General features: G+C 45.1%; 1 protein-coding gene across 1 annotated transcript; it reads left to right on the forward strand.

Moving 5' to 3' along the window:
* Window positions 1-1499: 1499 nt before the first annotated feature.
* si:ch211-137a8.2 (uncharacterized protein LOC777613 homolog) lies at window positions 1500-18683 on the forward strand. The gene is made up of 13 exons (XM_034603623.1): window positions 1500-1618; window positions 10330-10495; window positions 10658-10808; window positions 11468-11650; window positions 11766-11900; window positions 12002-12196; window positions 12955-13078; window positions 13164-13355; window positions 13902-13987; window positions 14741-14968; window positions 17083-17138; window positions 18069-18355; window positions 18517-18683. Exons 2-12 carry the CDS (start codon window positions 10344-10346, stop codon window positions 18265-18267), a joined length of 1701 nt encoding a protein of 566 aa, XP_034459514.1. The 5' UTR covers window positions 1500-1618; window positions 10330-10343; the 3' UTR covers window positions 18268-18355; window positions 18517-18683.
* Window positions 18684-27794: the final 9111 nt, after the last annotated feature.

Consider the following 27794-nt stretch of genomic DNA (forward strand, 5'->3'; position numbering starts at 1 on the left):
CAAAGGTGAAAAGAGCAAAATACGGAACTTGTTGTTCCTTGTAAACCAGGAATGGTTAAGCTCCGCCCTCTGAGGTTTAACTCAGCCAATAATGTGTATTTGCCTCCACAGCAGCGTTGCTAATGCTCTCATAGAGTCTTCCCTCCTGAGTCTGATCTGCGAGGTCTTAGCTCAGTGAACCATGAAGAACGTCCTCACCGAGGCCAAGAGATGCATCTGTCATTAGCACGGCCATCAGCTAATCCTCCGCCGCTCCACAATGACTCCAGAGCTCCTACGTCCCAGAAACTGCTCCTACTTAGCTCAATAACTGCTTAAACCCAGAAGTAAGCTACTGAGGGGGCGAAGCCAGCACCTCATCAGAAGTGTGTCCATTTAGCTCCTCGGCCACTTCTCCCCAAGTGAAGTTAATCATCTGTTGAGAGAATCACCAGCACCGACTCAGGAGCTCTGCTGCGAACGAGACCCAGAGGGTCGTCCACAGCCGGTTGATATCTGTCGGCCATCTTAGGAAATAGAGACGTGTTACAGATTCCTCTGCTGTGACCCAACAGAGACGGACGCACCGAGCTGTGACCCGGACGCTTTAGAAGTGAAGCCAATGTGGAAGCACCTAAACCTGTGTTCTCTGTGATGACCAGCAGGCGGCGACTCCACTGCTTTGAAGAGAAGTTTGTTTCTGTAGAGAATAAAACAGCTGTTCTGTTTCTTTATATTAACGTGGATCAGCCCGGGTGCAACTACGATGCTGCGCTGCTTTAAATGTGGCTGCTGCAAAGAATTGTGGGACGCTGTTTCCTTACATAAAGGACGGTCCGGTGTTTCCTCTGCTCAAGGAGATAAGTTAGGAAGCATTGAGGCTCCTTTCCTTTTCATTTGGACAATTCAAACAGCTCTTGTGCTACACATGTGATACACATGTTTGATGTCTGATGAGGAGTTTAGTTAATAATCAATAATTAGTAGAACTACAGTTCTGTGATTAATAAATATGAATCTCCATGTTGACAGTACTGTGATGGATGACAGACCTTTATGTGTTTATGGTTTGGTTAGAGGAAGCAGGGCCGCATTCCATTCTAAAACCAGCTGCCCTCCTCCAGGTGCGTCACTGGGACACATGGGGACACACACAGATCATGTGATCGTTAGACTTCAGGAATAAACTCAAATAAACATGTGAGTGGAAGGAGAGTGTTTAACAGGTGGACCTGAGTGGGGGAGGGAACAAGGACCCAGCGGAGGAGGGAACAAGGACCCAGCGGAGGAGGGAACAAGGACCCAGCGGAGGAGGCGTGTCTGAGTCGGAAATGGGCTGCAGGTGTGGGGCTCGGAGGGGGCGGGGCCTGTGACCTACCTGCAGCAGGTAGCCCGTGTTGCAGCTGCTCGTCACGCACTGTCTCTCACGCACTGTCTCTCACGCACTGTCTCTCTCGCACTGTCTCTCACGCACTGTCCTTCCTGCTGCTCGTCGCTTTACTTTGACACCTCAGCTCCGATCAGCGCGTCGAACTCACCTGAGACACCGGAAGTGATCCGTGTAGCGAGTCCTCTCCAACATCCGGGACCTTTTCCTGTGTTTGCTCTCTTCCTGGACGATGAGCTCATCCACCTGCACGTCAGTATATCACGCACGCACGCGCTCACGCACCTCATAACGTTCACCTGCAGTCTGACTTCCGGTTTGTGTGTCCGTGTTGTGTGTCGTTTTGAAGGTGATGATTTACACTGTGTGCACGTCAGGAACAGGTTTGTGTGTCTGTGTGGTTTTACTCATGTTGTGGGGACCTGCAGCTGTTTACTGAGTAACACTGAGTAAGGTGCGTGTGTGCGTGCGTGTGTGTACGTGTGAAAGAGAGTGTGTGTGTGTGTGAATGTGAGTGGTGTGTGTGAGAGAGAGAGGGGGGGGGGGGGTAATTCATAGACACAGGCCTGTCAGTGTATCCAGTGTCCTCTGTGCCCCCAGGATATGACTTTACAGGTGTGTGTGTGTGTGTGTGTGTGTGTGTGTGTGTGTGTGTGTGTGTGTGTGTGTGTGTGTGTGTGTGTGTGTGTGTGTGTGTGTGTGTGTGTGTGTGTGAGTTTGTATGTGTGAGTGTGTGTGTGTGTGCGCACATATGACCGTCTCCATGGTTACGGTGACAGGTTAGCATTAGCCTTGTGCAGTTGAACTTAAAGTTTGTCTCTTCTGATTTGTTAGACTCACACATTGTGACGACTGCCCTGGTTCATAATGAGACTGTGATGTTAAACGAGTTGTTCAGAGATTATCTTTTATTAGTTGAGTCCATAAATCACAAATCCCAGTTTGTGTCATTACCAGGAAGCAACTTCTGTTCTTTAGCCTCGAGTGAAGAAATGTCCCCGACTCTGATTCTGACTCGTGACATCACACAGGTTTAAAACCACAACCTGAAGGTTTGATGTACGATGTTGTGGATTTTACCATTTTGAATGTTTTCTTTCTTTTTTCAACTTGTTTTTATTTCGCCACCTAGTTTACACTCGGGTCACGTGTCATCGATTGTCAGGTGTCGACGGTCGTATGTCGACGTCCCAGCAGGACGTGATGTAAACTCTCTGACACTGTGTTGTTGTGATCTTTGTGTCACTGGTTGTTGTGATGGAACAGATAACAGCCGGCGACCTGCAGGAAACGTGTCGCTGTGGTGAAACCGTTTCTCCGCGCAGGGACGCCGTCACAATATCCGTGTTTTGGCGGCAGACTGATCCTCTGCTGATCCTCCGCCCGCCGGCCGGCGTGGCGTGTGCCCACATGTCTCTCAGGTCTCTGGTGGGTCCTTGAACTAACAACGTTAACAACACGCACTGTGATGTAAGTCAAGAGTGACACAAGTTGTTCAGTGATCAACAACTCGGTTCGACGCAACGTGAAAACTAAACAACTGATGGGCGCTACCCGGGCAGAACTTACCATCGAGCATTGAGCTCGTGCTGAATGAAAGAAACACAAACTAACCTCAGATGTGAAAACAAGAAACTAAATCTGTTCTATTTATTCACACGGTGAATTAAACTCTAATTTGAACCATCTGACACGTTTTCATTTGCGACGACAACGATAAACCTTCATTTTTCCAGTAAACTGACTGAATGTACGACTCAGTTATTGAATATTTCAGTTGATGTTCTGTGTTTGTGGACTGGACGTTCGGTTCCAGGTGACCTCATCCTGCTGTGATGAGCTCATCTGGGTCCGTGTCACTGAAACCTGAACGTGTCACTGAGCCCAAGTCACCTGCAGCGTTTCCACTGTAACTGTGTCAGGTATCATATCTGTGTTACAGCCTCACACAGCCGCTGGTGGTTAACGTGAGCGGATGTTTGTTACCAGAGAGGCTGAGGAGAGAGCCGCGTGAGTCCGTTCACACCTGGAGCGACGGTGACAATGAACCTTTATTATCTGTCACGTTTCATTTCACGTTCTTCAAACTAGGTCAGCGTCTGCTGTGAACCTGCGTGTTTATAATCAGCTGTTTGTTCGGCTTCTCTTCTTTCTGTAAAAGTGACAGAACCCTGAAGCAAAAGGCAGATTGAGAAGAAACTCAATGTTACAACAGTAAAGTTGTAACATTCCCACTTTTATTCACGAGTCACTTCCTGTCAGCAGATCTGTCTCAGGGCCACGATGAAGAAAACAGAAAAGTCCGATTCTGAGAATTAAGTTGAAATGTTACAGTAAAGAAGTCGTAATATTTTGACCGTCCAGAGTTTAACTTCACAAGATGCTGCACATTCCTCTTCTCGTCTTCACCATGAAACACGTAGACTGAAATATCCACTTCGTTCTCCTCATCATTGTTTACTCTCGTTGTGTAACCACTCCCCTTTTATCCTGATACTCGGACTTTGGACCCGAGATGAATCTGCTTGATAAAAACCGGTGAACAGGAAGTGAGAGAGAGGAAACAGTTCCTGAGATGATTAGAAGGTTTTAGCTGTTAATGTGTTTTATTAGCTGAGGCTGCAGGGCTTCATTATGAATCAGGCCCCCCCCCCCCCCACACCCCCTGGAGGCGGCACGCTGCCATGACTCACAGCTAGCTCACATCTGCAGGCTAATGTCCCCTCTGACGCCCATTACAACACATAATGTTATTACACCATTAAACAGCCGGCTTCCTTCATCTTTACGGCTGCTGTTACCTGCAGCACACCCCCCCCCTCTGCAGACACACACTGCAGGGCCAGGCCGAGCCAAACTGAGCCCAACTGAGCCCAACTGAGCCCAACTGAGCCCAACTGAGCCAAAGAAGGACACATCTCACAAACCTTGCAGGTGAATCCTCTCCAGCCTGAGAACTGTACGTCACCCGTTCACGTTTCATGGTGTCGTAGAGAACAATCCTGAAACCAGCTGGTCCTGACCGGAGTCTCCTTCACGAGGCTTCGTCTGGTTTCCTCCAGCTTCACTTCTGGAACCAGACGTGTTTCTGTCTCTGGCTCCTCGGCTGTTGGGTCTAACTTAAAGTCAGAGATTTGGTTTTGTGCCTCAGCTGCTGCACGTTTCCCCTTCAGGACTTGTTTTGTTTCACAGAAAAGAAAAACAGATTAAAGTGATATTTCTCCTTTTCAGTCCTTTTACCAACTTCTTTAATCTTTATTTGTTCCTCGGTAACTTCACACAGGAAATATAAGTCCCTTTTAAAAGTCATTTAAATAACCTTGTTCTGCATCGGCAAGTACGTTTATTAAAAACACAGAATAATGTTGAGACAGTGACTCGACAGGGAGGAAGGATCTTACATCCATTCATAGGAAACAGTGCAGGACTCCTCATTGTTTTTAATTCATGTTTTTATTTGATTTGTCTTGTAAAGAAAGTATCGGAGCCACGTTGAAGGAAAAGACAAGTCCCTCTACAAGTCGTGCTAGAGGGTGAAATCAGAAGATCGGTGTGTGTCCGGTTTTAAAATGAGGAATGTGGAGCATCTTGTTTAGTTAAACTTTATTCTCGTTATATTGAGTTTCTGTTCGATTGCAACTTTATTCTCAAAATCTCATTCTTCTTCTCCAGCATGGTCGTAATACTCCGTCGTTGTAAAGAGTCAAAACCCTTTAAAACATATTATTGATCAGTTTCATTATGTTTTTCTGTTCCTTAACATCCGTATTTGAGCCGTGTGAAGTTACTGATGATTCAAACTGAGTCTTTACTGCGTCTTCACATCAGAAGCCTCATACTTACAGTTTGAAACACTAGGTGGCGTTATGAGCCACGTTCAACCCATTCATGTTGGAGTAAATGTGAAATTAAAACCAGCATTAATGTATCTCATCAAATAAAAGTCTTATAATTCAGTTTACGTGCAGGATCTCTTTAAGTTGTCGCTGCTCGTTACGGACTCGCATGTCCCCATGCTTCTCTCTGCTGCCTCGTGACGACACTTCAGCTCATTTAACATTCAAATCTCCAGAGGCACATTTACATATCTGGGTCAGGAGATAAGATCCGTACAGTAAAGAAACGATGAAGAGGCCTCTGACACATTTAGAAAATTCAAATTCCCGTCGTGCCTGAAACCAAAAGATCTTTGATAAATCTCAGTTTCACAGTGTTGGAGTCGTTTGAACACCTGAAGTGTGTGTTTGGTATTTTAAGGTCACAGTTTGAGAAACGACAGCTCGTTGTGTCTTTCCAGTTAAACAGCTGGATTCAAACTCAGTAGGTTTACAGCTAATTGGCCTGTGTGTCCGTCCTGGGAGAGGATCCTCACATGTGACTGAGCTTTATTCACTGCTCACAGAGTTTCTCTTGTTGAGTTATGAATAGAGGAAGTTGCTCCTTGTTAACATCTGTGAGACAAACTGGGATTTGTGAATATGAGACGATACAAATAAAACGTGATTGATTAGTTTCACTTCCTGATTCAGTCCGACTTCACGTTCATGTCGGGTTGTTTCCTGTTTGTGATGCAGGAGATTTCCTGAAACAGTTTCTACGTCATGTCCGCTCTGCGTTCCGACACGTTAGCAAGGGTAGCTAAAAAAACAAGATGGCGCTGGAAGAAATGTGACACTGAGGCTTCAGGAAACCAACGGGTGACGGTTCATACTTGGGTTGTTCCCGGGATCTGTGGAACCTTGGGATCTAAATTAGAACATGTTAAAGTTCCTTCTGTGTCGACTGCATCTGAAGAACCATGAAGAAGATCAGACAAATGACTCAGATAATAAAACGTCCTGGACAATAAGAAAGTATGTTTGGATTTTGGCCTTTTTGTGGGATTTGAAGTGAAAATATGTTCAATCACCAATCAATATAATACTTTCCTCTCTCCGTCCTCACGTCAGTCTTATTTCAGGGATGATCTGTAAACCGTCCTCCCTCCAGATATTCTCACCGTCTCCTTTTCCGTTTCCTCCTCTTCCTCCCAAACGTCTCCACGGTATTAGTAGAAATCAGGTGTCTCCCTTACTCCCGCACTTTCCTCTCGCCCTGTCCGTCCCTCTCTTTCTGAGCAGGACAGAAAGGCCTTTTGTTCCCTGCTTGCCTCCTTTTGTCCACAGAAGACAATGGGGTGACTCTGGGGGCAGGGAGGAGGACGAGGAGGAGGAGGAGGAGGACAAAAGGAAGAAAATAAGTTGTGTGGACAAAGACAGACAAAAGGTGGAGGAGAACAGATTTTCATTAAGAATTCTGCAAGTGGCAAACTCACAGAGCAAGAAATGAAATATTAACTTCAATTCATATTATTCATTATATAAATCTGTGTATGAAACACATGTTTACGCTGCACGTCTTCTACAGTCAGAATATCAGCATCAAGAAGAAAAAAGATTTACTGGAAATTTACTGGAAAGATTTGTGTGTTAGTGTGGGTGTGTGTGTGTGTGTGTTAGTGTGAGTGTGTGTGTGTGTGTGTGTGTTAGTGTGTGTTAGTGTGGGTGTGTGTGTGTGGAGCAGAGGGAATGATTAACTTTGTCTCGGACGCTTTTTTAATCAGTCTTGGCTCTAATAGTCTTAACTTCCTCTCACCTTTATCACCTCCTCAGCAGAATATCGCTTTCACTCTAAAGCAGCCGCTCTAATCGGAGTCATTCGTCTCTTCAGCTTGACGATGAAACTTCAGGGTTTGATGCATTTCACTGCTGCGCTCCGGCATTTTCAGAACTGCACTCACTGACCCTCCGTGATTTTCTCTACACACACACGAACAAAGACACACACACACACACACACACACACACACACACACATGTTATAAATGCTGAGGTCACAACCACATGAACGTGTCCGTACGCACGTCTACCTCTGTTTGAGATGTTGCGCTACAGGTGCGATCTTTCTTTTGGACGCTACAGGCACCGGTACCTCATCAACTCAAGGAGAGGAGCGTCACATTTGAAGTTGCGGCGAAAACTGTGTTTGTGTTTGCATTGTGTGGCTTTTGCAGTTGTGTTGTCGTGTTTTCCCTCAACGTGCAGGTGTGAGACGTCTCGGCCACCGTATGACTGCGCCTCAGACTTCAGGCCTAATAACACAACGCCGCGTCCAAACGAAGCTCCGCCCCTCGTCCCTCTGCTGTTTAACCGTTAGTTTCGTGTCTCAGGCCGAAGACTTTATATAAACGAGTCTAAGCCGAGTCCTCGGAGTCTTCACTTCTTAATCTCCTTCTTCAGCTCAGTATCACTATCAGGTCCGACAAAAGCCATTTTTTAATCCTAATAACTCGACTCCTCTTCCTCTTCTGTCCTCAGTTCAAAGTGAAGAAGGTGAAATCCTCATCGTCTCAGCAGGGACGGGTCTTAATGCTGGAGATGAGCTGCTCCCCCCGGTTCCCTCACGCTGATCTGACTGACTTCCTCCTGCAGCCTGAACAGCCACATTAAACAAAATGACGTCAGCATAAATAATTTGATAAGCTTTATTCAAAGTAGCTTCAAAAATCAGGACACGACGAAAAACTATTTCTGACCTTAAATGTAGTGAAGAGAAAAAGCAGCTTGAGATGTTTGAGATAAAGGTTCTGAAACTAGATTATCTTTTCATTTGTTCAATTAAACTCAAACTATGTCAGAGGATGTGATGAGGACGACGCTGCCCTCGACTTCCTCTCAGAGCAGTTACCTTGAAACGCGTTTTATCATCTCAGGCACCTGATGGGCGACGAGACCTTTTTATCAACAGGCTGAAAAAATCACTCGAAAGTTGTCGTGAAGCTGAAAAGACGAGTGATTCCCCCCCCCCTTGTCCTCAACTAACAAAACGAAGCCGAAGCAGAAACAGTTGAACGAACATCAGGGAGATGAGAACGACTCGAAACGACAGAAACCATCTTTAACATGTCCAAGTCCCATCTGCTAACATGGAGGAGGGTTTATTACAGCCACCACGGAGACATCCAGATGTTTTGCCTTCAGTTTTTCGGAGCTGTTCTGTCGTCCATCTTTATGTACTAACAACATCATGTATTAACATGTTCTCCGTTAGCCTCTTTGTTGAATCCTGAAACTTTCATCTCGAACATGATCTGAGACTATCTCCTGTGTATTTGACTGCAGTGTTTTCTTCTGCAGCTGGTGTTGTGTGTGTCGCAGTCGGTCCTCGTTGTGTTGGGACATTTCATGTGTTTTTACTCATGCAGCTGAAAAGCAGCTTGAGTTTAGTCGCCTCCTGAACGGCGCCAGAATATAGCTGCAGGAAGTCGTCCCCAAAATGTGAAACATCAGCACAACATAAAGCCCGATGAGACAAACTGTGATTTGTGAATATGGGCTATAGAAATAAGATTTGATTGATTGATAATAGTTAGTTTTTTTAAATGTAACCTCTCCCCCGGTTGATAAAACCCTTTAGATTCCTCCAGAGTGACCTCTGACCTCTGACCTCACTGGAGACTCAGCTCAGCTCGGATGCTGTTGGATCAGATTCAGAGTCGAGAGCGAAGACGGCATGAATGAAAAAACGAGGTGTGTGTGTGTGTGTGTGTGTGTGTGTGTGTGTGTGTGTGTGTGTGTGTGTGTGTGTGTGTGTGTGTGTGTGTGTGTGTGTGTGTGTGTGTGTGTGTGTGTGTGTGTGTGTGTGTGAGAGAGCTGCAGCTGGTGACTCATCAACAGATAAAGATGCTCTCTCTCTCTCTCTCTGTCTCTCTCTCTCTGTCTCTCTCTGTCCTCTCTCTCTCTCTCTGTCTCTCTCTCTCTCTCTCTCTCTCTCTCTCTGTCTCTCTCTCTCTGTCTCTCTCTCTCTCTCTCTCTCTCTGTCCTCTCTCTCTCTCTCTGTCTCTCTCTCTCTCTCTCTCTCTGGTAAATCTACATAATGAATTTCACATTCACCTCTGCAGCTCACTGGGGGAAACAGCTGTGTGTGTGTGCGCGTCCACATGTTGAACAGATGTCTATGTTGTGTTCACCTGTGTCTTCATCGTCCTCTCTCTGTTCGTCCATACGTTCTGGACGTGAGTGATGTAGCCTGTTGTCGGGCAGAACTCAACAGGAAGTGTGTGTTTGTGCTTCAGAGAGAATCACAGTTGGCTTCAAACGGCGTTAGAAGGTTTCATTCCTCCAACTTCTCTCATTCTCAAACCAGCGTTTCCCGTCAATTATCTCAACCGCTCCTGGATCCGTCAACCCAGCAGCTCTTCCTCGGGGGGGGGTCATAATGTAACGAATACACTGGGTGTGCGACGTGTCTCTACTTCCTCTCGTTCTCCAAATATACAGTCAAACACCTCAGGTACAAACATTCGGCAGTAGGTGGCGCTGATTATCCAGCCAGGTGTCGATATAGGGATGAAATGTGATCGATGAAGAAGAGATGAACACACACACACACACACACACACACACACACACACACACACACACACACACACACACACACACACACACACACAGTTCATCTGGGTGGATCAATGAGTCTGTGTGTTTTTGATACGACGAAGAAGGAAGAGAAAATGATATTTAGTGACATGACTCTGAGGTGAAGAAATGAGGAAGAGGCTAAATGAGAGGAGGAAGAAAGAAGTGAAGATGGAAGTCGGCGACTGTTTTAACATAAGTGGAACAAGTTATCAATGAAGCAGCCGATCAATCGAGTAATAAATCCTGATCGATTGGTTGAGTTATGATCAAAGTGGACGGAAGACTAAGTTTGACTTTACCTGCAGGTCAAGAGGTCGTAGCTCAAGCTGATGTTGAGCGCCCCCTGCTGGATCAGGCAGACTACTTCAGATGGTTTGTCTGTAAACAGTTCAGGTCGTAGGACGTCACTAACCAGCCTGTGATCAGCTGCTTCACGCTCCTGTGAAACAATCAGTGTCCTCACTTTAGAGTTTAACTCACCGTCTGCACTCGGTGTCTCCTCAGGTCGAGCTGACGAGATGTCAGGAGACCTGGAGTCAGATCGCCATGGTGACGGCATGGAGCCGCCTCTGAACCTGTTCACCTCCCCCCCGCTGGAGACGAGTTTGGGCGACGCACAGCGAGCGGACGATAGCTGGAGTCAAGACGCAGACGTGAGGGGCTGTGGGCGGTGAGAAATACAATGATTAACAACACATAATAAAATCCACAATAATCAAGTTTCATGAAACGTTAAGTTTGTCATGAAATACATTTGTATGATTTATAAATGTATAATTTCCATGTTTCCTCAGACTGTGTGGAGTTTGATATTTCTCTTGACTGTTTCCAGGCTGGAGAGGAGGTGGATCCTGTGGCACGAGTTCATGAAGGAACACGCCCACCTGGACGCTTGGCTGCGATTGGCTGAACAGGCCGTCAGTTCCCCAAACTCCGCCCCCGTCACCTACTCTGCCGCCAAAAAAGATCTGAGGACGTTTGAGGTGAAACGTGGATTTTGTTGTTGAAAATTCAAACATGAACGTTTCCATGTCACAGATGTTCTTCTTCTTTGTCTGATTTGTTTCCAGTTCTGACCTCTGACCTCTGACCTCTGACTCTCCGTCTTGTCAAAGCTGATTTTCATGTGTCTCAGATCTGTTTTCGCTCCAGGAAAGAAAAATCCATGTCGGGCGAAGTCGGGCCAAAGTTCAGGTTCAGGTTAAAGAGTGAATCCTGCGAGGGCGTAAATATCACTGAGCAGCCGCTCGTAAAAAGCTGAAGCCGGCAGTATTTTTGTGTAAATGCAGTTGTCGTACCACCTTAAATCACGAAGAGTGAGCGAGCAGCGAGCGTCTGGCCCTCGGACCGAGAAGCCGTAGATTCTCCTTGTTTGTCCAAATTAAATTCTGCGGTCTGGTTGTGTCCGGGAGATCTGGTCCTCGCTCGTCGCACGGCGAGGAGGCGTTTTACGTTTCTGTTCTTCCACTGGATAAAAAACATGAATCGCTGCATTAAGTCAAATTAAATTGATCCATATCAGGAGGACAACTGACGTCAGGCGACTGAAACGTGACGCGTTGACGTCGCACGCAGCTGCTGCTCCTGCTGCTGCAATGAAACCTGTGAGTTTATTGTTCCATCCGATGTGATTCGTGTGCAGAGGCTGCGGAGCGAAGCAGGATCTCAGCTCGTCCGGTTGGACAGCCTGACCCACAGGAATCGAACGCTGACTCAACTGTTCACGGGCGCCATGCGGGCTCGGCTGCTGGCGTCGGCGAGGGAGTGTGGGCCACGATGGGACGATGTGAACGCCAAACTGGAGACGGTCACAGCACGGCTGAAGGTCAGAGTCCCTCCAGATGTTTCCTCTGAAATGTCTTTAATAACATCTGTAACATGCTCTCTCGCTCTGTCTCTCTCTCTCTCTCTCTCTCTCGCTCTCGCTCTCGCTCTCTCAGCTCTTCATCGCAGAGTGGGAGGGGTTTGAGACGGAGAGGGAGGAGCTTGCTCTGTGGTTGGCCAACCTAGACGTCCGTCTGACTGCGGTCGATCACCTGAAAGGAAACACCTGTGAGAAGCTGAGACGCCTGCAGGTAGTGTGAGTGTGTGTGTGTGTACGTGTGTGTGTATCTGTGTGTGTGTCTGTCTTCTTACCTTGTGTGTGTGTGTGTGTGTGTGTGTCTGTGTCTCGCAGTCCTTCCAGCAGTGTGTGTGTGAGAACTCGGGCCGTGTGAACGCCCTCCTGCAGCGCGGCGAGCTGTTGATCCAACGCAGTGAGACGACCGACACTCAGCAAATAGAGAGACGCCTGCTGGAGCTTCTGCGCCACTGCAGCCGCGTCTACAGCAACATCGCACGGACACACACACGACTGCTTAGCATGAGACTGGTACAATCTCACACTCACACACACACACACACACACACACACACACACACACACACACACACACACACACACACACACACGACTGCTTAGCATGAGACTGGTACAATCTCACACACACACACACACACACACACACACGACTGCTTAGCATGAGACTGGTACAAACTCACACACACACACACACACACACACACACACACACACACACACGACTGCTTAGCATGAGACTGGTACAAACACACACACACACACACACACACACACACACACACACACACACACACACGACTGCTTAGCATGAGACTGGTACAAACTCACACACACACACACACACACACACTGCTTTTTAACCACAAGTTCACATTTTACTAAACATTTCTGGATAGTTACTTTCTGACCAAGTTTAAATTCATCCACCAGTGAATTTGATCTGAAACAATATGAAATGTCTCTGACTCTCGTGTTTCTCAGTTCTTGATGAAATTGAAAAGTATGTTTGTTGAGACTTGAGCTTCTTTCTTCTTCTGTATTAATGAATCTGATTTTATTTAGAACAACAGAAGCTGTGAAGTGGTTTGATTCAATAAAGTGTTATTTGAATTTATTTAAACTGACTGTGTTTGGATCCTCCTCCTCCTCCTCCTCTTCCTTCCTCCTCCTCTTCCTTCCTCCTCCTCCTCCTCCTCCTCTTCCTTCCTCCTCCTCTTCCTTCCTTCCTCCTCCTCCTCCTCCTCCTCCTCCTCCTCCTCCTCCTCCAGGTGTTTGAGGACGACTGGATTCTGGCCACAGACTCAGGTTGTCCATCAGAGTCTCTGTTAGAGGACGAGGGAGCGCTTGATAACTCTCACCTGGACGTCCCTGCAGTTTTGAACCATCCTAGAGGTAAATGACTCATCAAACATTTGAATTCAATCATAAATCTGTCAATCGAGAATCAATCAAAGAGTTTTTTCCTTCTCTTGTCCAGATTTCGGCCAATCAGCTCACCCCACCCTGACCTTCCCCTCAGACCTGCCCTCCCCCATCCACCACCCGCCTCCCCCCCCTCCGTCCTCTCCTACCCATGAGCACCTGGGGCTGGAGTGGGACAACTCTGTTGATATCGGACGCTCGGTTTCCTGTGACGACGGCGACTCGTCGTACTTCAGTGTCGGCACAGGTAGATGTTTTGAGTCTGGACGTCTTCAGATGGGGACGTTAGACTCGCTTCGTTTAGCTGCTGTTCCATCCTCACATGTCCTCGTCACATGTCCACGTCACGTGTCCTCCTCACATGTCCACGTCACATGTCCACGTCACATGTCCTCGTCACATGTCCACGTCACGTGTCCTCGTCACGTGTCCATGTCACATGTCCTCGTCACGTGTCCACCTCACATGTCCTCGTCACATGTCCACGTCACATGTCCACGTCACATGTCCTCGTCACATGTCCACGTCACGTGTCCTCGTCACGTGTCCATGTCACATGTCCTCGTCACGTGTCCACCTCACATGTCCACGTCACGTGTCCTCGTCACATGTCCACGTCACATGTCCACGTCACGTGTCCTCGTCACATGTCCTCGTCACGTGTCCTCCTCACATGTCCACGTCACATGTCCAGAGATTCAAGATTCATCTGAATCTTCGGCTCCGTTTATCCACCGTCACCTTGGAGACGCCAACAATCGAATTCTTGTGTGTGTGTGTGTGTGTTCTGTAGGAGACGTAAAGAGGTGGAGCTTCTTTAGTTCGCGCAGCTGTCAGTCTGACATCAGCAATGACATCACAAACCAGGAAGAGGACTTGGTGAGCTCACACACACACACACACACACACACACACACACACACACACACACACACACACACACACACACACACACACAAACAAACATAAGTGGTCCTTATGAGGACGTTGCTTTCTTCCTTTTAATGTGAAGAATTAAACCCAAACCTCCACCAGCGCTGATGCCGCCGGTGGAACGCGGCGCCTCGACTCACCGTCAGGTTTCAGTTGCTCTTTGAAGCTTTTATTGTGGCGAGACACAGAAACAAGGTCGGCAGCTGAGAGACAGTCGGAGGGAAACTGGGCAACAGGAACAAAGAGACAGAAAAACCGTCATTTCTCTGACAGCCACACTGCTGCCCTGTCGATGAACCCGACACACGTGAACGGGAATTAGCCTCTGATTTACTGCAGCGTCACAACAAAGACATCAAAGTGTTTGTTTCACGGCGTTCTATCGTTTTTAATCTCGTTTATTTATCGGGTGATGTCACCGCCCAGAGGAGACGACAGGGTTTAAATTCGTTAAATCTAGTTAATACTTTGATGTAATTTTAAGTATTTGTTATAATGTAGTTTAAAGCTTGGAAGTGTGAACACTGAAAGCCTCAACAAGTCCATGATATCACAGCCCTCAGCTACACAATGCAGCAAAACACTAAGTTACGATCTTCTATGTTTAAATTAGATAAATGAAACACTGGTTTGATACAAAGCTCCTGAATGTAGAGTAATGTTGTGTTTCCAAAGTGAACTCTTCTGTTGTCGGTGCAGCGTCTGGCGTGGCAGGACCACACCCACCCCGCTGTCTTCTCGCCAGCAGCGACCCAGGAGGAGGAGCCACGGCTGAGCGACCACCAGTGGGCGACCTCGACGCCTGATGGGCGGGATAGCGATCCACTCAGCTTTGATGGCGGCCGAGTGAGGGCGTGGCTGGGAGTTCAGAGCCCCGCCCCTCCAGAGAGGAGGACTTCCTGTTCCAAAGCTGTGCAGACTGACGAGGTGAGGGTGAGTGAGCGCACCTTCATTCAACCTTTTTGTTTGTTACTAAACTGAGACATTACAGATTATTATGATTTTCATGCTCTGATGATTTTTAAGATTTTGGGTCTTTTTCTTTCCGACTTAAGAAAAAGTTCAAAAAACACATTTTACTCTGTGTTTGTGTCTTTATGTTCTTTGTGTGTGTGTGTGTGTGTGTGTGTGTGTGTGTGTGTGTGTGTGTGTGTGTGTGTGTGTGTGTGTGTGTGTGTGTGTGTGTGTGTGTGTGTGTGTGTGTGTGTGTGTGTGTGTGTGTGTGTGTGTACACTAAATAAAGAGCTGACCTTCTGGAGGAACATAAATGATAAAGTGTGTAAATCCAGGTTCAAACATTCGTCTGAAGATGAAACTAAATTCATGTGAACTTGACCATGAATCAGCTCTTTGATGCTTAAATACTTAATTTGCCAACATGCACATAAGGAATATGACATAAACAATTTAACAACACAATTAGATTTGTATTAGCCGCACTAATGACATGATTCTATATGACTTCACCACTATGATCCAGAAAGATCTCAACAATTCCTCTGGTCAATGAGCGCTGATGATTCCGATCGTGCTGCTGAACCTCTTCTCAGCCTCTGACGGAAACACTCGCTCCTAGCTCCGCCTCCCCAAAGACCCAGCCTGCTCTGATCTGTCAGCTGTTTAGATCATGTGACACTTCCTGTTCCACTTTTCATTAACAACAAAGCTACGACAAACTAAAGGAAAGGGAAAACTCAAAAAGCAAACATTCATGTTCTCCTCGTCAGCTGACAGCGCCACCATCGGGTCAACGTTTTAATTTGTCCAATGCTTTTTTTGTGACCAAATACCTGAAAAACTACAGAAACACGAGCTGAACATCTGCATGTTTGCATTATCACAGACGTTAGCATTCAGCTAGCTTCTCAAGAAATCCCCAAACCCAGTTTATCTACGTGATTTCTTCTTCACGTGTTTAGCTTCGTAGGTGGAGTCCAATATGAATTTGTCTAAACATTGGCTTTTTGTCTGTTTTGTTTTTGTCTGTTTGTTTAGTTTATTTGTGTAAGATCATTGTGTTGTTGTTGTGAGTCACACATTTAGTTCTGCTGGTATAACCCAGACTCTCTTACTTGTGTTCGTTTTGTCCCTGAGGTGGTTTTAGAAACAGATTATTGTGGCTGTGTCAACATTCATCAGTTTGCTCTCACACTCCAGTAAAGATGGATTTCTGAGTCTGCTCCGCGTCTCCGTCTGTATGAGATTCATCGACCTTCACTTTCTCTCTTGTTACCGGTGAAAGCGTCTGTTTATTCTCCTCTTCCTCGTCTCGTCCGCTGCCACAGAATGAATCCATAAAGTCTTGATTTGTGTCGAGCTCCGGCTGCACTTTAACTGTCGCCATAAAAACAGGAGTGAAACACGAAGCCCTCTTCCTCCTCCTCATTTCCTCTTCCTCACGCCGTCTTTCCCTCGCGTGCGTTTTTCCTCTGTGTCACTTGCATCAAGTTCAGATAACGTCCACGAACAGGAAGTGGAGATGAACAAGGACGGACGAGGAGAAGAAGAAAAGTTGGAATACAAGTTGTTCAAGGTCGAATCTGAGGTCACAGCGTCTGTTGATCAGAAGCATTTAGTACATGTTTGACTGAACCCGTGTTTGTTTCTATCAAACAGTTTCATCACAATCTGGAGCGAAATTAACCTGAAAACCCAGATTTGAGAACAGTTTTTATAAGTGGAGATCAGAAACGGCTGAATTTAAATGTTAAATATGAATGTAAATCATGTCTGAGATGAAATATATCAGTTTGTAATTGATCAAACTATTTATCGACAGATACTGTTCAAGTGTGACTCACCAACTCTTGCATGGTTTCAATTATGAGTTATTAAATTAGAAAATCAAAAAACATTGAAAACTATTAACCTCTATAGTTCAGAGTTTTATTAATTCAGAAATATGTTCAGTTTATGACTAATTGATTTAAGAAGCAGATCCAGAGCTAACATGCTATTAGCTTTACTTCTAAACTATAAACTGCTTTATTCTTAAAGTTTTCAACGTGAAACTGAGGATTAACAGAAACTCTGTGTTTCAGGCTGAAGAAGAATCGTCCTGTTGTGAAGAAGACGAGCGAAGTTTCTCCAGACGAAGGTGAGAAAACACAAACCTTCAGACACGAGACGAAGAGGTGAAGGGAACCAGGATTCGAACCCGTGATTCTGGAGGTTTGCCCACTGACAAGGAAACGACCGGTCTAAAGTTGTAATGGTTGGTTTGTTGTTACAGTGAGAGACAGAATTTAAAAAGAAAATCACATCATGTAAAAGTTACAAATTGATTTGCATTTGATTCAGTGGAATAAGTATTTGATCTCCTTCCAACCAGTAAGAAGTCTGTCTCCCACAGACCAGTTAGCTTCGTCCTCAGAGGTGAGCCGTGAAGAGAGAAACAAAGAAGGTCGAGTTAGAAGATCTGATGAAGCATTCCAGAGAAAACACGTTTCATTCCACGACATATCATCTGTATATAGTGAAGTAATTTAGTGAAGTAAAGTTAATTATCTAATCTTCAAGCATCAAAACGCTCTCAAACAAAGAGTCGACCATCGAACCTTCACATGAAACAAGTGAATTATTTAGTTCAGTTGTATTTCTTCAGATTTTATTTAATCAGTTGAGACTTTTCTTTCCCCTGAAAACAAACAATCGTTTATTAAATCAAATGAAACTTTCTCCGAACCTGGTTTGAAACCAAATCACAGAACTTGTTGTTTCTAAAATCAAATTCTAAAGATCGACGAGGTTCGGGATCCGTTCAGGTCTCTGCAGCGGAGTCACCTCACGACTCCACTCCTTCGTTCCACTTCTCTTTTTGTGCTGCTCCTTCTTTTATTAGTTGTCCTGCAGTTTTCAACTCGTTGTTTCTGTTGCGTTGTCACATCAACGAATCAGGATCAACCGCCACCAGCATCCAGTAGAATCTGGAACTTGGATTTACTGTCGTATCGCTGAATCTAATCTGCTAACATGTTCACCTCCTCCTCTTCCTCCTCCTCCTCCTCCTCCTCCTCCTCCTCCACAGAGTGACGTCCAGCAGCGCCTCCTCCTCCTCCTCCCCCTCCTCCTCCCCGGGCCTCCTCTTCCTCCTCCTGGCTGCAGCTCTGGCCCTGCTGGCCTGTCTCACCTGGGTCGTCCAGGATTCTCCGTGCCACCGGAGCGACAGGATGCAACGTAGCTTCCACATGGCGCTGAGATACATCAACGGGCCCCCCCCCACCTGAACCCCAGTGGGTGTGAACCGAGCACTTTCCCCTCGGGGTCGGCAGGACAGAGGTTTGAAACTCACCGTGTCCTGTACAACATTTGTGCGTTTCAATGCTCGCACGTGAAAAACAAATCTGCAGGAATCAGAATCAGAATCAGAAGGACGATACCAGTTGTTTCATTTTCTCTGAACCTGCGAACTTCTCTGTCAAAGTGAATATTAGTGTCTATGAAATCAGTCACGTTCGGACATTTAACTGCATCAGTCTCAAAGAAAAGACCTGATTTGTGGAAAAGGCTCAAATAATCACAGGAAAACAACAATAAGCACAAACAGCTCAGTTCAAATCTTCCTTCTCTCATTTGAACTGGTCGGCTCAAATCTTTGAGGAGGTAAAGATATAAATGATTGTTGTGCCGTCCAGCAGCTGATAGAAGATCTCTGTCACGTACAAGTATCTTGTTCTTCACACAGCGTTAACAGGACGGGTCAGATTTTAAATATGAAAACATCTGGATTCACCTGCTACGAAACTGTATCTATAGAGTTTCTTCTTCGGTGCAGATCCAAGAGCGTGAGCCTGTAGCTGAATCCCTCCGGCAGAATGTGTCCGATGTGATGTGTTGTGCCTCAGAGGAAACCGTCATCAGAGACTTACTTACCCGACTGATGCTGCAGCACGTTAACGCAGCGTTAGTGACTGAAACTGTTTTTAAATCTGATTTTCAAATCTGTTTCGTCCCTGAAGGATTTGTTGTAAAGTCGAGAGAATGAAGTCATTAGAGAAACAGTGAGAGATGAAATACACCCAGTTACATTAAAGTCCAACGGACACTAAATACATCCTGAAGCTTATAGACTTCATATATACTTCATACATACTTCATATATACTTCATATATACTTCTATACGTCACTGATGTTATTGTGTATAAAACTAACAACACAGACTGTAAATAAAGATGGACGACGCGGCTTCACTTCCTCCCAATGAAAACAAAATGTCATGGATACGAACGCGGTGCATCAGGAGTCAGTCTCAGCTGTCAATCAGGAGTCAGTCTCAGCTGTCAATCAGGAGTCAGTGTCAGCTGTCAATCAGGAGTCAGTCTCAGCTGTCAATCAGGAGTCAGTCTCAGCTGTCAATCAGGAGTCAGTCTCAGCTGTCAATCATGAGTCAGCCTCAGCTGTCAATCAGGAGTCGGTCTCAGCTGTCAATCAGGAGTCAGTCTCAGCTGTCAATCAGGAGTCAGTCTCAGCTGTCAATCAGGAGTCAGTCTCAGCTGCCAATCAGGAGTCAGTGTCAGCTGTCAATCAGGAGTCAGTCTCAGCTGTCAATCAGGAGTCAGTCTCAGCTGTCAATCATCACGTCTCAGCCTGTTCTTATATCATCAAATAACTGATTCAAACCAAACTGATCAGAAACACTTGAACAAACATCAGAGAGAGAAGAACGAGCTGAAATGACAGAAACATCTTTAAACTTTTATTAAACGTGTACTTTGAGTTTTGGTCCATGTCCCATCTGCTAACATGGAGGAGGCGGAGTTTGAGAGGCCTTTGGCTTCTTGTTTGGGAGCCGTCACGTCGTCCATGTTGTAAACTGATACTTGTTTGTTGCCTTCAAGTCAGAAAGATGAAGTTTTCTGATCAACTGCCTCGTCAATCCAACGTGACACTTTACAACTCATCACAATATTTTGTACCAGGTTTTATATTCACTTCACAAAATGACTCGCAGGGAAAATGTTGAAGTAAATTTTTATGTTTTGTCGTGAACCAGAAATCAAACACATTGTGTGTGTGTGTGTGTGTGTGTGTGTGTGTGTGTGTGTGTGCGAGTGCGAGTGTGTGTGTGTGTGTGTGAAATTTGATAACGTAGATAAAACATGAAAAACCTACGTGAAAGGGACGTGATCATTTCATCTTGTGGAATTCAGATTTAGTTTTTGAACTTTATAATGTGACATTAGACGAAGTGCCGGTTGTTGAGTTATTTTGTGAACGGATCAGCTGATCTGACATCAGTCTGAGAGAGACAAATACCTGGATTGGTTGGATTGGGACTGATCTGTGTAATTTAGTTCTACGTTTGCCTCGTGCCAGTTTCTGCAGCCTCACATCCCTTGTTTTACAAAATAGCCCAAATACATTGACGTGAACTAAATATGTATTTGTAACATTTTCTATTACAAAGTTAGAGAAGTTAAGTTGTTTCCTTCCCTTTTGAAGAACGACTGTCGCCCTCTGGTCTGGGCTCGATGCTCTGAACCTGGGTCCTGGTGCTTCTCTAACTTTGTGTTTGAGGAGTTTTGTGAAAGCTACATTTCCTGTATGAACCCAGTGACTTTATCGTGGATTCTGTCTGAACGTCTTCTTCACGTGAGCAAACATCAGATTTTCTCAGGGGACGATGTTAAACATATGTTAAAACCACATATCGCCTGCAAATGTTTTTTTTTTTACATATGTTTGAAGATATTTAATAAAATAAATTGAACATTTATGGTTTCTACATCATTTTGAGTTTGTGAATGAGAGCGAATGTTTTTCTCACTTTCTGAGCAGATTCATTGACTCAACTCGTCTCGTTTGTTTTTAACTGTGTTTTTATTTCTATTCTGCACAACTTGAGGAACATGAGTTCAACATAGACGTGTGTGTGTGTGTGTGTGTGTGTGTGTGTGTGTCATAGTTTTTTTATTGTCTTACAGCAGATTTCAGTTGTGCATCTCGTGCTGCGCTCACGTGTCAGTAGAACGCCGAGTCACTGCGATCAGTGACACTGTAATACACTTAAAGAGGGATTAACAGGGGAGGTGTGTGCGTGTGTGTGCGTGTTCATGTGCATGTATTTAACAAAAGACGTTTTTAAATGTTAAACATGTAAAAGTTTGATTTTAAATCAGGAACTAACACAATCAGTGTGTTTTAGAATAGTGTGTGTACTTGAATTCAAACCTGTGTGTTTACATAAGATACGATTGTGTTGCAGATAAATAAACACAAGGAAATAATAAATATGAATAGAATAGAAACAATATCCACAGTGTGACAGGATGTTGTACGACCTGTGTGTGTTAACATGTGAGTTCACAGTGTGTGTTGTTCTCAATGACTGTCTGCAGGCGTCGACTCAACAGCAAAGAAAAATCATCATGTGACAAAAGCCCGTTGGAAGGTTCGACAGATAAAACTGAGTAAAATGAATTATTGTTCTTATATAGGGAATAATGTTAATACTAATAATGAATAGTTAATAACTTTTCACCTCGGTAATAGAGGTTTTTAAAAGATGAGCAGCCTCCAGCTCGTGTGTTGCAGAGATCCACAGTCGGACCCTAATGACTGAAGGCAACATAAGCTGATTTAGAATTTGTTCTGGGTTTAGTGAGGAGACGTTTGCTTGATGATCTAATCGTTCTATTCATAGATTTCATAGCGAAGCCGGAACGGGAGCGACGTGCTTAGGTTGGACTCAATAAAGCCCGACTTTATTTAACAGCTGCTTCGTCGGCCCGGTAAAAAGTGCATCGCGGTAATCGAGTCCACGGGAAATAAAACCAGCAGCTCGGACAGGAAGCGTTGAGACTGGAACTTAAAACCACCACAAATGCTAAATCACAAGACAAAGGTTAACGTGAGGAGACGGTCGTTCATGTTGGTGAGTCAGAAATGAATGTGAGGTCATTTAAAGTCCAGTGAAGTCATGGAGACGAGTGTGAGTGAGTGAAAATCTAACGTAATGAAACAACAGAAAAAAGAAAGTAACTTTCCTCCACACTCGGAACGAGGTCGTTTACACCAAGGTTTTCATCAGCTTCACAAGATAACAAATGTGCTTTGTGAGGTCACGTGACCTTAACCTTTGACCTTTGACCACCAGAGTCTAATCAGTTCATTCCTGAGTCCGAGTGGATATGTGTGACCAATTTGAAGAAATTCCCTCAAAGCGTATTTGAGATGTCGTGTTCACAGGAATGTTCCAGACGGACGATCGGAAAACATGACGCCTCCGGACACTGACTGTCACAGACATAAGGAATCAATTAGAGTCTTTAAAATGTCCTCTGAAGACATGAAGACACTGTGGGTGTGTGTCTGTGTGTGTATGTGTGTGCGTGCGTGTGTTACTGTACATTCTTGTTGAACGTAAGCAGAATTTCTTGTGAATGACTCCACTGATAATATTCTTTTATTTGTGAAACTGCGATTATTCTTTTAGTTGCGTGTCTGTGTGTTTGTGTGTCTGTGTGTGTCTGTGCGTGTGCGTGCGTGTGTCTGCTGGTGAAACTCTGCAGCTGGGACATGGATGATGATGAGGATATCTGCTCATTTAGGAAAAAGTAAAATATTAAACCTTCTTTCTTCTTCAAGAACAACAATGATTTTACATCTTAAAATCTAAATATAAGTGATTTTCTTTTTTCCTCAGATACAAAACCTTGTTCTCTGTTCTCACTTCCTGTTTGTGTCGCTGCGCCTCAATACGCTGGATTCCACGTTTAAATCTGTGCGTTGTGTGGTATGGATGTTGTGTGTTTGGAGTTTTCAGCCTGTGACGGCGGTGGGGGGGGGGGGGCAGGAGGGGTCATCGGGCGGATGAATGGAAGCGATTGTTTCCCACAAACGAGAAAACGCCTCAAATTCGGTTAGAGGGCGAATAATTCCATGTTAGCTGAGGAATCTGCGAGTGGACTTTTAACCTCGTGCAGTGAAGAAATGCAGAACGAGAAGTTCTGAATGAGTCGTTTTCTGGTCGAGTCGAGATCACAAGTCGATGAGGTCGTGGAGATGTCGCCTCAGACGTTAGTTTCCAGCCGATTCAGTTCGATGTGTTAAATCCAGTTGAGCCACTCGACTGCGATCGGCCTTCAATCGTATCTGAAGCAACATGAAACCAACAGATGCGACTTTTCATCACAGTCGTTCTTCTTCTTCTGCTTTGATTGGAGCGTTTTACTTCGTCGGCCATCGAGCCAATTGGCTCATCAGCTCAAGAATTCATATTTGTGTCTGTAACTTCTCGTGAAGGCAGATTCTCCTGCTCTGTGACGAAGATGACGTCCTCGGTGACTTCCTGTCACTACTTGTTTACTGGTCTGGTGACGGTTACATCGACAAAGAGGCTTAACCTGCTGATTAGAAGTCTGGAGCTGTGCGTGAAAACAGGCCTGGAGTCAGATTAACGCTGTTCGTTAATGTCCCAGCTCCTGCAGGCACGTCTCTCTACGAACATATTCTGCTTTGAGTTGTGAATCTGCAGAATCTGATAAATATAACATGTGATTATAGAACATTCACACAAACCTGATCCATGAAGAGACGAACCAGAGGGAAGGTGGAGGCAGATGCACATTCCAGCTCTGGAGCTGCTGTGTGGAGGAATCTCAGATATTTGTGTATGACTGAAGAACACACTGAGTTGTTGTGTGATGAGATCAGCTGCACGTGTTTCTCACAGAAAGCACATTGACCCGTCTCGACTCGACTCGCTGCTCAAACCAGAGCTGAACGTTGTGATGTTCGTGACCTGATCTTATTAAAGACCTGGTTCATCAGAATAAAGAAACACTTTCTCTGAACAAATGTGAAGACGAGAATCAGCTCTGAACCACTTTATTGCATTGATTGAATTTGAACCCAGCGAGCGCCGGCCGCCGGGTTGATCTGATTCCAAGCGTACACAGAGGTTTGAGGGAAATATCAAGTAAATTGATGTCAGATAGAAACATGAGATGTAATGGAGTTATTCTATTAAGCAGTAAAAGCACACAGGTCGTTTTGTGTCTCTGTGTTTCCCTCATGCTCCTGAGTGTGCACGGGTTAAATGAGCTGTGTGTTCACGTGTGTGTGTGTGTGTGTCTTTGTGGTTCAGATAATCAGTGTGTGTCTCCAGGCTGGACACACACTCCCTGATCTCTAGAACTAATGAAGCGTCCTAATTGCCGTCCTGAAACAGCCCTTTTCTCGAGGTTTCAGCGTTCTTTAAACACCCTCTTTTCAGTTTTGTTGTCTCGAACGCGTTCTCTTCCCAAGTGAAACCCTCGCACACACAGACTCCGTCTCGTTCCATTAGGCGACAGATCGGCTGGTGGACGAGCGAAGCCAGAAACAGTGTTAATGTGAAATAGAATCCGCCGCTGAGCGTAGGAGTGTAATTCTACGTTCTTACATCATCGCTTTCATATCTCTCCGTTACCAGGAAGAGGTTTTCATAGACAGGGCTTATTCTCAGTGAGTTCATGTGTAATTGTTTCTGCAGATCAGTTCATCGCAGATTTAAAATCTTGTGGCATCAGCCGGTGTCACAGCCTTTCATAGTCAACATCGTGTGTTCGTATTTTAACGTGTCTCCATAACCTACGTTGGTATTTTTACTTCCTGTGATGTCATTTCCTGGAGAATCTTCACGTGCTAGCTAAAAGCTTCTGTCAGTCAGTAACCCATAAATACATAAATACAAAAATCTGACATGTTTCTATATCAATAAAAACATAAAACACATTGATCCAAAAATATTTCTAGATGTAGAAACATGATCAAGAAAATAATAATCTCCGGCCGTGAGTTCGGGGCCGTCATCAGAGAGTTGAAAAGTACAGAAGGAGATGATCCTTTATCTTAGGGGTTTAGATACATAAATAGAAAATACATAAATGAAATATTATTATATATGTGGTAGTATAAAGCTCGTATGAAGGCCACAGCCAAAAGTAACAAAATACATTTAATACAAAACATATCAAATCTTTAAAACAGTGGATGTATTAGTCTGAGAGAGAAACCAGGACATATATTAGCACAACAGGAATAAATACAGAGAGAGAAGAATGAAGCTATAACTACTGTATAATGTGCTTTGTACTGTAACTCTTCAAATAGACGAGCATCACATTTTAACCAGCGGCTGCTCGACCACAGTGAAGCTGCTCGTTTCATTCTCAACACCCGTTGTCGCTCACTTCCCTCGTTTTTGCTCTTGTGTTGTGTTGCTCTTACTTTCTGTTTGTGTGCGATGTGTGGGGACCGTAGAAAAGGAACCAGGCTCCATCTTACCCAGAGTGCAGTAGTGAAAACCGCTTTAGACGACACAGAAAAGACGGCTTCAGCCCCTCGGGGACTTGAGCGGGATGAGAAATTGTGTTAGCAGCTATAAAATGATGTAAAGGGACGTGACACTGAGCTGCGGCCCGGCCGCTGTGCGTCACTGTGGCCGAGGCCGTGCTAACATTAGTGAGGTTGGAGGTTCAGCTCCCTCACAACAGCAAACTCTATCCTGGGAGCTTTAATGCAGATAAAAGCATCCACCAACGGGCTAATAATAGACCTGTGGCCATAAACACACCAATTAACGTAGCATTATCTACACCCATCTGTTGGATTGGACAGGTGTGTGTGTGTGTGTGTGTGTGTGTGTGTGTGTGTGTGTGTGTGTGTGTGTGTGTGTGTGTGTGTGTGTGTGTGTGTGTGTGTGTGTGTGTGTGTGTGTGTGTGTGTGTGTGTGTCAGCGGTGTGGTTACAGGATAAAGTCAGGATGTTCCTCTGGCTAATGACTTTGGACGAGAGCCGGCAGTGACAGGACTGAGTGAAGGAGTTCTGGTTCACAGCCAAGTCAACACACACACACACACACACACACATGTGTTTACGTGTGTCTTTCTGAGGACCACTGGCCGGTCTCCATCAGTCTGAGGGTTCAGACTCAGTTTTAAAGCTCAGAGGGTTTCAGGGTTTGTGTTGGAGTTTAGAGCTTTTATGTCACAGACATAAGGAATCAATTAAAGTCTTTAAAATGTGTGTGCGTGTGCGTGTGCGTGTGCGTGGCAGGAAGCTGACGTGTTTTGGAAATGAAAAGTGACGCGCTGCATGCAGAGCATAACAACAGGAAGATGTCGGGGTGTTTTTGGAACTTAATTATTTAGAATGATTCTCTGAAGCGATCGATACGAGAGCTGACTGGAATATTGAACAGGCTGGAGCTGGAGGCTGGAGCTTCTGTTTGAACCACTCCATTTTACCCTTAAACACCCTCCACCCTCCACCAGCCACAACTGAAGGAGCATCTTTTCCACCCGTTAAAGACTAACGTGGGACTTTAATCTGCAGAGTGAATGGATACAAACATCCTGCACTGCTGGCAGAGAGCTGGAAGTCAGACAGCGTTTGGATGATGAGAGGATATAACGACGACTCATCCTTCATCCTTTCTGCTCTGACAAGGTTCTGAGCAGCACAGGAACCAAATGGGTTTATCAGTTTCCCTCCTGTAGGGAAGCCGCATCCATCACATATATATATATATATCTCTCCTGTGCAGAATCTTTACAGGCATTTCCCCAGAATGGATCCTGCCGTGTTTGGTATCTTTGCAGACTTCAGGGTTTCCACAGATAACAGAGCTGCAGCCTGACCTCCTCTGAGAGTTTCCAACAAACAGATTAAAAACACAAAGACAGACTGACTGATAAAACGCAGGGAGACAAATGAGGACGCAGCACTATCTCCCCACACAGGACACGGGACACGGGACACGGGACACACTCAGCCCATCACTGCATTTACAGACTCTTTATCATCCTGTTACAAATAACACACATTTCATTACCTCTGTTTTTAATGAATTCATTTTCATTCACCAACAACAACAACATGTCATGAAGCTGCTGCAGCTCTGACTGGTTTCAGATCTCAATCAATCAATCAAATTTATTTTTTCACAATTTGTCTCATAGATCTTAACAAGGTGCGACTGCCTCTGTTCTTAAGCCTCAACAAGAGGAAGGAATGAATGAGCAGATCCTGGAAACACGTTTCACTTTCTCTGCAGCGTTTCCCAGAGAGTTCATTTCATTCTTGGCGATAACGTGTACGAACATCACTCACAACAGACAGTTACACGTTTCATTTGAAAACACATCAGCTCTGCCACAGATTCATCAGATTCATCTGACGTCCACACGACTCCAGAGTTTTACAGCCGCTTAAACGGAGACGTTAGGAAACGCTGCTGGACCCATTTGAATTTTTAACTGGACAATCTCCTGCTGTGTTCCTCACATGTGAAAGATAAACTCCGGATAATGTCCGGACCCAGAGATCACATCTGGAAACAGCTGCAGTGTGTCACTAGGATCACGTGTGTGTGTCAGAGATCAAACAGACACCTTCTCTCTTCATGAATCTCGTCCCAAGTGTCCACTCAGTAGGACAGTCAAACCACAATGAGCTCACACGACCGCCGATCCACTCGGAGCATTATGGGTAAACTCACAACATTATGCTCTGTATTGACTTGTGGAGTGCACTCCAGGGACACCACACATTCACACACACACACACACGCACACACGCACACACACACAGAACACATGCTCACACCAGGGACTGTCCCCACTCACATACCTTATCATCCAGCATGAAAACAGTGTGGTGTGTGTAGCTAAGAGCAGCTATAATATATATTACTTATATATTACTTATATATTTATAACACGATTTGTAAAATGATGATGTATAATTAATGATATTATAATGTTCTGT

Source organism: Hippoglossus hippoglossus, chromosome 13 (genome assembly GCF_009819705.1).
Source record: "Hippoglossus hippoglossus isolate fHipHip1 chromosome 13, fHipHip1.pri, whole genome shotgun sequence".
In the NCBI taxonomy this organism is placed as follows: Eukaryota; Metazoa; Chordata; class Actinopteri; order Pleuronectiformes; family Pleuronectidae; genus Hippoglossus; species Hippoglossus hippoglossus.

Bases quoted from the DNA above. Each gene is read 5' to 3' on its own strand.
- si:ch211-137a8.2 (XM_034603623.1), top strand. From the start codon at position 10,344: ATGTCAGGAGACCTGGAGTCAGATCGCCATGGTGACGGCATGGAGCCG. The intron at 10,496-10,657 runs GTGAGAAATACA...GACTGTTTCCAG, and splicing joins GACGTGAGGGGCTGTGGGCG to GCTGGAGAGGAGGTGGATCC. The intron at 11,901-12,001 runs GTAGTGTGAGTG...TGTGTCTCGCAG, and splicing joins AGAAGCTGAGACGCCTGCAG to TCCTTCCAGCAGTGTGTGTG.